Source organism: Hyaena hyaena, unplaced genomic scaffold, assembly GCF_003009895.1.
Source record: "Hyaena hyaena isolate Hyena2069 unplaced genomic scaffold, ASM300989v1 scaffold_3, whole genome shotgun sequence".
Classification (NCBI taxonomy): domain Eukaryota; kingdom Metazoa; phylum Chordata; class Mammalia; order Carnivora; family Hyaenidae; genus Hyaena; species Hyaena hyaena.
The window spans coordinates 4,585,271-4,600,104 of NW_024080635.1; the positions used below are offsets into that span (position 1 = coordinate 4,585,271).

The 14,834-nt window shown below is 37.0% G+C and overlaps 1 protein-coding gene across 21 annotated transcripts in view; it reads right to left on the minus strand.

The window, feature by feature from the left end:
• Positions 1-14,834, minus strand: part of EPB41 (erythrocyte membrane protein band 4.1) — a 200,475-nt gene that overhangs the window by 109,354 nt on the left and 76,287 nt on the right. For 16 of the 21 annotated variants that reach the window (XM_039231949.1, XM_039231958.1, XM_039231942.1 and 13 more), the window contains exon 2: positions 186-646. In XM_039231949.1, coding sequence (XP_039087880.1) covers positions 186-646 — 461 coding nt within the window. Of the gene's footprint in view, positions 1-185; positions 664-14,834 lie in introns of all 21 variants that reach the window. The other 5 variants (XM_039231977.1, XM_039232083.1, XM_039232044.1 and 2 more) reach the window with 1 other exon arrangement.

Here is a 14,834-nt window from a genome sequence, read left to right on the forward strand (position 1 = left end):
AGAAATAAAAAAAAAAAAAAAAAAAAAAAAAAAAAGAAATCCCAAAGCTTCATGTTAAACTTCTTATTACTGTCAATGCCTAAGTCAACTGGTTAGTAAGAAACAAAGCCAAATGTTTTTAAGTGAAAAGCAAAGCATGGAACTGATCTTCATCACATACCTCCCACACTTTTGCACATCCTTACCTGTGTTTCTGCACTGCTTAATGAATGAAGATCCAAGGACGGGTCTGTTTTGAGTTCAGGTTCAGGAGCTGCAATTGGGGCCTTTAAAATGATCTCTTCATCAAAACTGGTTCCAAATTCTATCTCTTTCTGACCTCCTTCACATTTCTCGTTAGCTGACTCTACTTCTTTGCCTTCTTCCTCAGAGACCTGAGACTTAGGCCTTTTGAGAAATGAGGAGAAGAGCCGTGACAGGCCCCTGTTTTCTGATGTCCGTTCCTTGTTCTTGGTTAAGTCTTCATGTGTAGGAGTATCTCCATTAGATGTTTTCAGCTTCTGCTCACACTGAGTATCTCCTTCAGCTGCCTCTTGAGAAGGCTCTTCCAGCTGAGTTTCTTGTTGGCCTGAATTTGTGGCTCCCTCACCTTCTTCCTTCTGTTGTTGGTGCTGTGAATTTTCAGCCTCAGCCACTAAACTCTTCTCTGTTGTCATGATGTTGCTATTAAGAAGAAAGAAAAGGGGAACTCTTATAATCAAAATAGATTACTGAAGATGAAACCCTAAATCATGTCAAGTGTGCTAAAATTAATATATTTAGATATTTAATCACCCACAGACAGTACTCCAGTCCATTAAGCATGAGACTTTCCATTAAAGTACAAAAATACCTTACCTATACATCCTGAATAAATTATTAATGCTGTGACTTGCTAAATATGTGCACATGGAGAAATTACCTTGCCCTGAGGCCACCTCAGTGAAATGCATATTTTTAATTCAGTGCTCAGAACTGTATATAGCAAATACCATTTTATCCTTCCTAAAAAAGGATCTTATTTGTATACTATGCTCTGAGGGTATCAGTCTAATAAATGTGCAAAGTGTGCAGCAGTTATCCTTTGCAAAATTCTTTCACTCCTGCTAAATGATGAGATTAAAAAGTTCCCAACTCTTTTTTGTTCTTTTTTTGTATATTTCTTAGAATGCACTGGCTTCTCTAATAAGAACAGCAAATGCAGAATTCTGATCATTTATTAAGCTTGACAATAGCAATGACAAATATATGATTAAAATAATCATCCCAAAAACCTTAAATTTTCATGCTACATTACTGAATTACAGCCTCTTACAAAAGTATCCTGCTGTAAGTTCTTTAAGATCTTATTTCCTTCTGAAAAATATGATTTTGAATATTCAGTGTATAAGAGTAGACAGTGAAGCTACTACAATAGAGAAAAATAGAAAAATAACAGAGAAATATAAAGGAACAAAATAGAGAAGACAGATTTAGAAAGCAAATGCTGAGAGCAAAGGAAAGGAGAAAGCAGGCTGTAGACCTCACATATTTCAAACATGTTGGGTTTCTAGTCTCTTGATCTCAAAAATCCCAGTATTATTAGTCAGGTCTCACAATAGCCAAGGAACATTGTCACAGCTACTTTACTAAAGAATAACAAACATACAAGGGAACTTTTGTGATACCAGGAAATAAAGTTGACTATTGATGATCTTACATGTTGATTCACTACTATACTTAGAATTACTCCACTCAAAATGTGGCATTTACCATGTCTTCACATTTGCTTCACACTGCTTAAATGAAGTAATTTTATTTGAATGTTCACAATCCAAATTAATGAACTATATTTAGCTCATTCCCTCCTCAGGCCCTCTGCGCTTGCTGTTCTCTCTAACTATGATGTATTTCTCCTGGCCATTATTTTAAGCATTAAAAGTATTTTAAGCGATAAAATATTTACCAAGGCACATTTTCTACTCTCATTTACTAAGTCATAAAATTTACTCTTTGCTAATAAAATATGCAATTCAGTCTTTATAAACACTACTTAAAACATTTGCTAACCAATATACATTCTTAATTTGTTACCCTGGAGGGAGGTACATGTGTACTTAAATAAAAGAAATAAAATTGTCTTCAATTCCTCCTATTAGGAGTAGGCGATTGATTTTTCCAAAATTCAAATATTTCTTTACTAAGTAATAAACAACCAGAAAGAAAACCTGGTTATCAAACTATTATTCTAAAAGAATGATGGCTTGATTCGAGGGCACCAGTTTACTTCATACTTTGGAAGAGCAGAGGATGGGATGAGAACTTAGCATTATTTTCCATGGGTTTCAGATATGACTTTATCATTCATCCTAATAAAAAGGTACCAAAACCACTGCTATATTAAAAATTTCCCATGCAACAGATTTTATAGCAAGGTCTCTCATAAAGAAAGGTCTCTCTCTCTTTAAAAAATTACAAATCTTTCGTGAAAGTTTTAGCAGATATGAAAATCACTTAAGCCTCACTTCTTTTTTAAAAAAAAGTTTTTAATGTTTATTTATTTTTGAGAGAGAGGGAAAGCGAGCAAGTGCGGAAGGGACAGAGAGGGAGACACAGAATCCACAGCAAGCTGCAGGCTCTTCGCTGTCAGCACAGAGCCCAACACAGGGCTTAAACCCATGAACCGTGAGATCATGCCCCAAGCTGAAGTTGGACACTCAACAACGGAGCCACCCAGGCACCCCACTTAAGCCCCACTTCTAACAGTATTTTACATACATCTTGCTGTAAATACAGTATTTATTTATTCCCATGTTTTATAATTTTTTCATATAGTTTTAAAAAGAGAAAATCTCTTCTAAGGATGTTTTTGTCATTGCTTTCACATGAAAGGGAGTCTTTAAGAAAGTAACTGAATGAGTAAAAGTACTCAATTGTTTAAAAAAACACACACACAGATGGTAACAATCCATATACTATATATGTACTTGTTAAATTTTAATGTGCATCAAATCACCTAGAAATCTTGTTAAAATATAGATTCTGATTCAGCAAGTCTGGAATGGAGCCTGAGATTTTGCATTTCTAACAAGCTCCCAGATGTTGCCAGTGCTGCTGGCCCAATGGCCACTCTTTGAGCAGCAAGGCATTAAAAAAAACCACTATTACTTTTGGAACATATTCAAAATGCCTAAGAAATAAAGATGGCAAAAAAGCTACATTTAGAAAGTAGAATATGAACAGTGAAAAATACTTGACACAATAAATCCTCAACCAATGCTTGCTGAATTAATGAATGAAGCAAAGAATGCAACATATTGTTAAATGTGGACGTTGTAGTAGTCATGATACTTGCCCAAAGTCAGTGCTCTTGGTATCTCCACTAGTGTGATCTCTTTGATACATTTAGGAATGAATGATCAAGACATATGTATAAAGTGATTCAACAATTTTATACATTATCCTGTGTTCACCACAAGTGTAGCTACCATCTGTCCCAATACATCACTATTATGATATCATTGCCTATATCCCTTATGCTGTGTCTTTTAATCCCGTGACTTATTTTATTCCATAACTGGAAGCCTGTATCTCCTACTTCCCTTCACCCATTTTACCCAACCCTCTACCCTACTCCCCTCTGGCAACCATTAGTTTGCTCTGTATTTAGAGATCTGATCCTGTCTTTGTTGGTTTATTTATTTGTTGTTTTTGTTATTGTTTTAGCTTCCACTTATAAGTGAAATCATATATTTGTCTTTCTCAGTCTGACTTATTTCACTTAGCATAATACCCTCTAAGTCCATCCATGTTGTCTCAAATGGCGTGATCTCATCCTTTTTGTGGCTGTATAATATTCCACTATATATATCTAGATAGATATAGATATAGATATAGATATAGATATAGATATAGATATAGATATAGATATATTTACCACATCTTCCCCATTTCTCTATTGATAGACACTTAAGTCACTTCCTTATTGTGGCTATTGTGTATAATGCTGCATTAAACATAGAGGTGTATTTATCTTTTCAAATTAGTGTTTTTGTTTCCCTTGGGTAAACAATCATGGAATTAATATTCTATAAATTCTGTGCCAACTCTATTCAAATTTTAAAAAATTAGCCACCAAGACAATATCAACTCATCTTGTTTTAACTATCTGCATGGCACTTACTGTCTAAAATTACCTTGCTTATTTGCTTTCCTTTTTTCCTTTTTTTTGAATTGTCTGCCCTCTACAATAGGATGTACAACACATGGGAGCAGTGTTTCTGTCTTATTTAGCAGAAACTCACAAGTATGTTGAAATGTCTGATAAATATAAAGTGCTCAACAAATATCTTTAAATAAAAAAAGATATATGAATAAAGAATTAGAGAATAACACCTACCAGTGCAAAACATTTGCCACATAATTGGACATATCATAAAAAACAATGTAAGAACAGGTAAGAGCACAATATAAGGAAAAGGCATATAAGCAGAAGGGCAAAAGAATTCTATTGGACATGCTAAAACCAACTTCAGGTAATATCATACATTAAATGCAGGAAAACAACCAGGATATCAGACAATGTAGTTAGTATTCAGCAGAGATGCCATAATTCAATGTATGCAAGGAAAAATAAAAATAAATTATTAAGGACAGTTTTCATGCATGTTCTTTCCAGCCATGCACACATAGCAACACTATTAGTAAGAGCCACAAAAACATAGGGAATTGGGAGTAGGAAGAGAATATTAAATGAAAACAATAAACCAGGCAAGTATCTCCAGTTAGCTCTGAGGCTGATCAGAATTAAACAAAAACTAAATAGAAAGAAAATATCCTATGGACCATTTACTAAAAGTTCAAATAAGCTCATCCTTACAAATCTGTTTTACATGAAGCCAAGTTCTTCAGGTTACAAATGATAAGATGAGTAACCAGAGGAAAAGACACAAAGAAATTAAGCAGCAAAGACAGGATAAATGCTCTACAAACAGGTCCTTCCTGTTTGCAGTAAATGATACTCCTTTCATTCTTGATACAAAATTCAAAAGGAGGTATCTACTTACTTAATGTCAGAAAGAGGTCTTTCAATTAAAAAAAAACAAAACCCAGCACTGAAGACAAAGCAGTGAGTTCCCATTCCATCTCAATCTTAATCCACTAAACCCTTGGAATTATACCCCATCTGGTATAAAACAAGATACACTTGTCTTAACAGTGTGCATCTGTTGACTTCAGGCAAATCAGATTTTTTTAAATCAGATACTGAGCAGATTTGCAAGGGCTGGACAATATCTTTCATCTTTTTTGTATCTCTTTCTAACATTAGTATAGTCCATACTCCATTAATGCTTCTTGGGTAGAAAATTTAGTAAAAACACTACAGTTAGGTACCACTAAGAAAATTCCTTACGATCACCATGTATAAATGAAGTGTAATGATTTAAGTATTGATAACACTCTTCAAATTAGCTCTGTGAAATAATTTTATCAAGGTTTACTGAGTGCTAATCATGTGTAAGGTTTGGGCTTAGCAACCGAAAGGGACCCAAAAAGAATAATACACAGTTCTTAGGGAGACAAGACATATGGGTAGCTGCCGCTTTTCGAAAGTTTGAGTGATGCCACTTTGCTTTCAAGAAAGACATGCATTAGTACAGATCTTCCTCCACTTTTTAAAAAAATTTCTTTAATGTTTTATTTATTTCTGAGAGAGAGACAGTGTGAGCAGGGGAGGATCAGAGAGAGAGGGAGACACAGAATCTGAAGCAGGCTCCTGGCTCTGAGCTGTCAGCACAGAGCCTGACGCGGGGCTCAAACCCACGAACTGTGAGATCACGACCTGAGCCGAAGTGGGACGCTTAACCAACTGAGTCACCCAGGCGCCCCATAGATCTTCTTCCACTTATGATGCAGTTATGTCCTGATAAAACCATAGTAAATTGAAAATATTGTAAGTTGGGAGTGCACTTAATACACTTAACCCACAGAACATCATAGCTTAGCCTAGCTTACCTTAAACATAATTTACATTAGCCTACGGTTAGGCAACATAATCTAACAAAGTGTACTGCATTATAAAGTGTTGAGTAATGCATGTAATTTATTGAATACTGTACTGAAAGTGAAAACCTGGTTGCAGTATGGCTGTAAGTGCATTGGCTGTTTACCCTCATACCTGCGTGGCTAACTGGGGGCTCCTCCTCACTGCTGCTGTCACCACTGCCACCGCCCAGCATCACAAGAGAGTATGGTATTGTGTATCACTAGCCCAGGAAAATATCAAAATTCAACACTCAAAGCATAGCTTCTACTGAATGTGTCATAGCTTTTGCACTAACGTAAAATCAGAAAATTGGAAGTCAAGCCATCATAAATTGGGGACCATCTATGCCTGTTTCCACTAACTGAAAGAAATCTGAAGAGGATGTGCACTTTTACAAAGAAAGAAAGAAAGAAAGAAAGAAAGAAAGAAAGAAAGAAAGAAAGAAAGAAAGAAAGAAAGAAAATAGCATTCAGCATTTGTTTTGCAGCAAGCCATTGCAGAGACAGCATACACCCTGAGCAGTGACAAGGTAGCACCACCGAGCTCCTTCCCGGAACTACGCTCAGCATCTCAGCATCCAGCCACCATAGCTTTCGACTGTGTCTATGAGTATCTTTGCTTTATCTCGACTTACTTTGTGCATCTATTAGCAAGATGTGTCTGAAGGTATCAGAAAAGCTTTAAGAGAGATTCATTTTTTGGGGTCTGGGAACGCCCTCAAATTTTTCCATATAACTGAATTGGGTAATTGCTTCTTTGCATTTGGCTTTCCGTTTTGGCTTGCAAAAGGTTTCATGGGAATACTCTACTTTCAGAAAGCAGTGGAAACCTGCGTATATAAATAACTAAAACACCAGGCAGTACCTGGTGCTTAATCAGACAAGGTCTCATGAGTGAAGCCAATTAAGCATTAGAGAAGTTTAAAGTAAGAACTTTCAATTAGAGCGATTGCAAAAGTCCATATGGAAAAGGTGGTTTTTAAGTTATGCTTTGAAGAGTGAGTATAAGATGTCCATAGAAAGAAATTTGAAGTGCACAGGGCAAATGGAAATGCAGACAAGAGAACGGACATTACTAAGAATACTGTAGCTATTCAGGAACTAGTAAGTAGTCCATAGTTGTTAGAAAAGGGCTACAAAAGGGAAGTGGAAGGAAGTAAGTTTAGAATAGAGTTACCACTGAAAATTAATTCTAACTAAAGTATTATTATTATTTTTTTTTTACAAATAGTTTATTGTCAAATTAGTTTCCACATAACACACGGTGCTCATCCCCACGAGTGCCCTCCTCCATGCCAATCCCCCCTCCCCCCCACATCTATTAGTTCTCAGTTTTTGTCAGCATTCAAGAGTCTCTCATGGTGTGCCTCTCTCCCTTTCCCCCACCATTTCCCCCCTTCTTCTCCCCCTTGGTCCTCAGTTAAGTTCCTCCTAATCCTCCTATACGTGCAAACATATGATATTTGTCCTTCTCTGCCTGACTTATTTCACTCAGCATAACACCCTCAAGGTCCATCCACGTTGCTACACATGGCCAGATTTCATTGTTTCTCATTGCCATGTAGTATTCCATGGTATAGATAAACCACATCTTCTTGATCCATTCGTCCGTTGATGGACACTTAGGCTCTTTCCATGTTTTGGCTATTGTTGAGAGTGCTGCTATGAACATTGGGGTACATGTGCTCTTATGCCTCAGCATTTCTATTTCCCTTGGGTAAATTCCTAGCAGTGCTATTGCTGGGTCATAGGGGTGTTCTATTGTTAATTTTTTGAGGAACCTCCACACTGTTTTCCAGAGAGGCTGTACCAGTCTACATTCCCACCAACAGTGTAAGAGGGTGCCCGTTTCTCCACATCCTCACTAGCATCTCGTGTTCTCTGATTTCCTCATTTTAGCCACTCTGACTGGTGTGAGGTGGTATTTCAGTGTCGTTTTGATTTGTATTTCCCTGATGAGTAGGGATGCTGAGCATCGTTTCATATGTTTGTTGGCCATCTGGATGTCCTCTTTGGAGAAGTGTCTGTTCATATCTTCTGCCCATTTCTTTACTGGGTTCTTTGTTTTTTGGGTGTGGAGTTTGGTGAGTTCCTTATAGATTCTGGATATCAACCCTTTATCTGATATGTCGTTTGCAACTATCTTTTCCCATTCCATTGGTTGCCTATTAGTTTTGTGGGTTGTTTCCTTTGCCGTGCACTAACTAAAGTATTAATAGGAGGTACCTACTAAATAACCACCGATTATTCTATGCTTCACCATGTTCTCTTACAGTTACTCTATAAGGTAGGTGTTTTTGTTTCCCAGATAAATAAACAGGTTCTAGGAGGTTTAAAACTTTGCCTTAGATCACAGACCTAAACCATGCTTTATTGAAACAGGGTAGTGATTCTATTGTAAATTCCCAGAACAGTATCTGTCTTTCTAAAATTTGGTCCATCACTACCTTGCTGTTTTCTGCCAAATAAGCCCGTTAAGAATTTATGGACAAGCTATTCAATCTGGCCAAGACCACTTCCTTTCCCACCAGTCTCAAATCCCATGCTCATGTACATACTTCTTCCATACAGTATAAGGAGACAGACAGGCAAAGCCGACAGATTATGAAAGGACTTGACTAACATGCTTAATAGTTCAGACTTTACCCTGAAGGCAATGGAGAACCACTGAAGGTTTTTAAGCAGGGAATTGGGTAAACAAAGTAGAGGCAGGAGAGACTAGAGGCAGGGAGAAACTCAACAAATGACTGGGTAAATTCAGGTTATCAGTGAAAAAAATTCACAATAGGGATCCCTAGGGAAGCTGAAACCAATACAGAAGGGAGAAACTTGAAAAGCCTTGCAACCAAAGCTTAAGAACTACCATCCCCCTTAGTTTCTCTAGCTTATTTCATTAGGGTGCTTCATATTAATCCAGGCCATTTCATGTCTGAGTCTGAGGCCTTTTTATAATACACCTTCCTTGACCCACTCTGATAAATGGCTTAATAAGAGAACTATAGCAATAGAACCAAAACAGAAGAGACAAAAAGAGGTGGCTCTCTCATGAACATCTCAGTAGAACACATCCAAAATTAAACTCTTGATTCTCTCTTTTTCCCATCCCAGTAAACAGCTCAATCCTACAATCCAGTAGCTCAAACCAGAAACGGAAGCTCCAGCCTTGGCTCAGCCTTCTCCATTTCCCTTCCCAAGCAAATCCATCTGGTGGTCCTATAGAGTCTACCTCCAAAATGTATTTAAAATTGATCCATTTTTCTTCTTCTATATGGCTACCCATCTTTGTGCAAGGCTCCTTCATTTCACCTGAACTATAGCTCCTTGAATGATCTCAACAATCTCACTTTGTTCCACTTTCCTTCTGGCCTCTATATTCTAGTCACACTAGCCCAGTGCTTTCCTGACTTAAGATATCCGTGCATGCAATTTCCTTACACTGGAATACACCTTACCCCCTGTAAAAAGTCTGGTGTCTTCTTATACTTCAGCTTGAATAATTTCTCCTTCAAACAAGCTTCCTTGATTGTCCTAATATTTACAATGTCTCCCCCATATGTCCCTTCTTTAGTTCTCTATCCCAGATCCTACTTATTTCCTTTACAGCACTTCTCTCAATGTGTAAGAACATACTAGACATTTACCATTTAATATCTGTCTTCCCCACTCCACCACCTCCAACTACACTATAATACCCATGACAGAAGGGCTGTTTTCCCTTCCACGGTATACCTAGAACCTAACACAGAATTTGTGTGCTAGGTTAGTCGGTATGCTAACATAGTAGGTACTCAGCATTTGTTCAGTAAATGAATAGAAAAAGGATAAATGAATAATTTAGGTTTAACCATATATTATACGTATACAAGATTGAGGTTAGCCAATTTGACAATGGTTCATAAGAAAGGGATATTAAGGAGCACCTGGGTGACTCAGTCAGTTAAGTGTCCGGCTCTTGGTTTCAGCCTCAGGTCAGGATCTCAGTCTCATGGGCTCAAGCCCCAAGTGGGGCTCTGCACTGGTGGTGTGGAGCCTGCTTAGGCTTCTCTCACTCACTCTGCACCTCCCCAGTTTGGGCACTCTCTCTTTCTCTCTCAAAAGAAATTTTTAAAACATTTTTTTAAAGAAACAAAGAAAAGTAATGGGGAAAAAACAGAAAAATGAAGGATAAAAGGCCCTTCTGCTTCTCTAATCAGACAAGAGAATTCAAGGGCATTCTTTCAGATGGAAAGAAAAGATGTTCAAGTATTGAAGTTTCAAAAAATATGCAGAAAATAGTTTCCCAATAAAGGCAATCCCCTCAAAACCACAGGAAAGTGTCTTTCCTTGATAACTCAATTTCAGTATACCAATTAGCACCTCTAGAAAAATAGGAGCAACCTCTGGGGTTTTCAGATAAAAATGGTAATTTAAAATACACAAAAAAGTTTCTTCATGATTCTCTCTCCATCCTCCCCAAATTATTTTGACCTTACACTACTCCTAGACTTTTAAAGAATACTTGTCATAATGAGTGATCAGAAATGTCACTCCGCATGAACATGCTGTTTTCAACAACTTGCTTTTTAATTTAAGACACTCCTGTGGTGACTAACACCACTGAGTCAACTCATTCAAAGATATTTTCAAATAAACACTTACTCATCTCCTTCTAAGAAGACCAAAAAAAAAAAAAAATGCTCTTCACTTCTCCATAGAATTCAAGCTTGCGCTTAGACAATGTCTGGATATATTCTAAATTATACCACGTAGACCCTCCCAGAAGGACACGCTATCCCCCATGAATGCTCGGCATCACGGAAGAATTGGTGAAACCAATAAAATTCGTTTACCAAAGACCTGAATTTTACTCCCTTTGGGTGTCAAAATGTGTCAGGTTAGCCATTCTGAATGGAAATCTTTATAAAATGGATATGCTTCCTGTTTCATCTAAGTAACGTGCAGAACATTAATTAAACCTTTACTGATTTAGTTACCATCATGAACCTCAATTACTATGCAGTGCTAATGTTCTCAAGGGCTATTAAAATCTGTGGGGATGGTGAGCTTTGTCACAAGAATACATGAGTGTTGTGTTTTTTTATTTTTTGAATCTGCCTTTGATAGTTTGCGTATTTGTTTACTCGCAAAATTAACTCAGATTGCTTGCAGACGTCAAGGTGGCCTGCCAATAAGTAGCTTCCAACATCTCTTCTTCTAATCTGCTATTTGCTAATCTACCATTGACTAGGAAACTAAATAGCTAAAGGCATTAAATCATGTCTAAAATAAGAAGAATAAGACTAATGCCTCATATGAATGGAATAATCTCAACACGTGTATCTTATGAAACATATTCTGGCCCTTCAAATACCATATAAGCCTACAACGAGGTTCCCATTATATTGTGACTAGTAAGTAGAGGCTGTGAATAAGCTACACCAATATAAAGACCACTCTCTTTCTTTATAAGCAGAGATCAAAAGTCTTTAATGCTGTTATTTATATAAGGTGTTGTATTCACATAAGCTCTTCTGGAAAACAAAGAACAATGTAATAGTTTAGTCTGAAAGTATAACAGAAAGGAAGTACTTCTCAAAAGCTCAAAAATCTCAAGGCAAATACATGACAAAACCTGAAAATTTTCTAACTGCAAAGAAGTTTTACCCAAGACTATTGAATTTTTCTTACCACTTATTTTCATTTTATTATCTTAGAGCCAATTCAATCTAGCAATACCTACTCATTTCTAAACTCAAAAAATTCTCTCTGATTTATTATATGGGTAAAATTTCACTACAGTAAATTAACTGAACATCAAATGCCATCTGACTAGAGTACAAGTATGAATCAGAAACTTGCACTGGACCGTGACTTGTTTAAGAAAACATTCTAAAGATTCTAAAGACTGGAACAGATGCTATGGTGGTCTTCTACCACTGATAATGTGAAAAATGTACTATAGACTACCAGCAGATTAAATGCTTCCTTACACAGTTTTAACACTGACACAGAGAAAAGATTTAACAACAGTGGGGTATTTCAGGGAGATAAGTGGGGGAAGGGGTTAAATTGGGGATAGGTTTTAAGGAGTGTATTTGTTGTGACGAGCACTGGGTGATGCACATAAGTGCTGAATCACTATTTTGTACACCTGAAATTAATATAACACTGAATGTTAACCAACTGGAATTTACATAGCAACTTAAAATTTTTAATTAAGTTATAAATAAATATTCTATAGCTGTAAATCCGAGAGGTTATGATCTATGTCCAAAGAAGAATAAATGACTTCTGTTCAAACAACAACACACAGAAGTTTTCATAATAACAATTTAAAGCCCATAAACTCCTTCATTCTTAAAAGAATAATAATAGTAATGGTGTGTTTCAGATAACCCACTATTTGCTAAAAGAATTCAATAAAAGTATTGACTAAGCTTGATAACATTTCTCTCTCTCAAAAGGGAAAGGCCTGGGGCACCTGGGTGGCTCAGTTGGTTAAGCGTCTGACTTTGGCTCAGGTCATGATTTCACAATTCATGGGTTCGAGCCCCACATTGGGCTCTGTGCTGAAAGCTCAGAGCCTGGAGCCTGCTTCAGATTCTGTGTCTCTCTCTCTGCCCCTCCCCTACTCTCACTCCATTTCTCTCTCTCCCTCTGTTTCTCTCCCTCTCTCTCTCTCTCTCTCTCTCTCTCTCAGAAATAAATAAACATTAAAAAACAGGGAGGGGCCCTATTCTGAGCAATAAGGAATAATTTGTTGGTAACATGATCATATCAGGAAACTTAGCAGAAAATAACAATTTCACAGTTTTTATACTGAGAAAAGAGGTAGGCCAGTCAAATGTGTAAGTTTATTATAAACAATTGTTTTATTTTAGTGGGGGTGAGGCAGAAGGAGGGAGGGAGGGAGGAAGAGAGAGAGAGAGAAGAGAAGAGAAGAGAAGAGAAGAGAAGAGAAGAGAAGAGAAGAGAAGAGCCTCCTAAGCAGGCTCCATGCTCAGCATAGAGCCCAACACAAAGGGGCTAGATTCCACAACACTGGGATCGTGACCTGAGCTAAAACCAAGAGCTAGACTTTCAAACAACTGAATCACTCAGATGTCATAAACAAATTTTGAAAACACATGAAAGAAAAGGCATGATTACATGGCTAAGGATTGTACTTCTGTGTACTTTTGTATATAGAACTTGTAAGGACAAGGTAATTCTGGAAAGTAAAGTTCCTTCATTATAGTTCACAGATCCATATTAAGTGCAAGGTTCTTTTCTAGGCCCTGGGGATATGGCAGTGAAATTGTTTTTATACAATCAGAAATTTTTAGAAAAACATGAAGATATTATTAAAGACATAGTCATGAACAGAAGGAAGATTAAAAATAGCATTGCAAAGGAATACTTATAAAAATAATGGCCAAAAGGCTAAGGCCACTAAAGGATGGAGCTTTAAAAAAAAAACAAAAAAATGAAAAGAAAAACAAAAAAACTTCCAAAAATGTCAAGAAAGAGTGGGAAAGTGGAAGAAAGAAAAGAAGATCAAGGTCGGACTACAGCTTGAGAAAAAAAACAGAATAGAGTTAACATGCGTCAGAGACTAAATTACCTATGTTTTTTAAAACCAAACAACATAGGGGCTCCTGGGTGGCTCAGTTGGTTAAGTGTCCAACTCTTGATCTCGCCCCAGATCATGATCTCACAGTTTTGAGATTGAGCGAAGGCTGGGCTCTACACTGACAGCGTACAGCCTGGTTGGGATTCCCTCTTTCCTCTCTCTATGCCCTTCCCCGTCTCCCTCTCTTGCTCTCTCAAAAATAAAGAAAGAAACATTAAGAAAAAAACAACATAAAAGAATTTATAGTCAAAGATAGTTCAGGCTAGTATAAATAATCTTATACATTAAAATGTGTTTCATTCTTTATTTCCAGAAAAATTGTTATTTCAATGTAACTTGCAAATTTGATCTCTGATTCACTAATATACCATGGGTCTTTACCAAATTTTCAGCTGTATGATTGGACCATAGTTTAAAAATATCTCAAGCTGGAAAGACAGACAAAAATCATCAAGGTGGCATTTAAAAGAAAAGTAAGGTGTGGCGCCTGGGTGGCTCAGTCGGTTAAGCGTCTGACTTTTGCTTAGGTCATGATCTCGCGGTTCGTAGGTTCCAGCCCCGCATCGGGCTCTGTGCTGACTGCCAGCTCAGAGCCTGGAGCCTGTTTCAGAGTCTGTCACTCCCTCTCTCTCTGACCCTCCCCTGCTCACACTGTCTCTCTCTCTCTCCTAGAAATAAATAAAAATATTTTAAAAAATAAAAATAAAAAAAATAAAAGTAAGGTTTCTGCATTGAAATTTGAAAACTAATTACAAGAATAATTACAAAAGTGGAAATAAATGTTCATCAGAGAACAGATGAAAAAATTGACTATGAATTAACAGGACAGAAATTACAGCAGTGAAAATGAACTAAAATTACATATATCAACATAGATGAATCTCATGTGGTGTCACCACAGAGCCTGAAGCAGGGCTTCAACCCACAAACCGTGAGATCATACCTGAACAGAAATTAAGAGTCAGATGCTTAAGAGACTGAGCCATCCAGACAACCCACAAGCAATACAATTATATATGTATGTATATGTGTGTGTGTGTGTGTGTGTGTGTGTATGTGGACACACACACACACACACACATATATATATGACCTAGAAATACATATTTAACAAAAGTATAAAGAAATGAATAATTTCCGAATTTAGAATAGTGGTTACTTCCAGAGACAGGGAAGGAAATGAGATGGGAGAGGTACCAGAAGGACTCTCAGCTATAGCAGTAATGTTCAATTTTGTAAA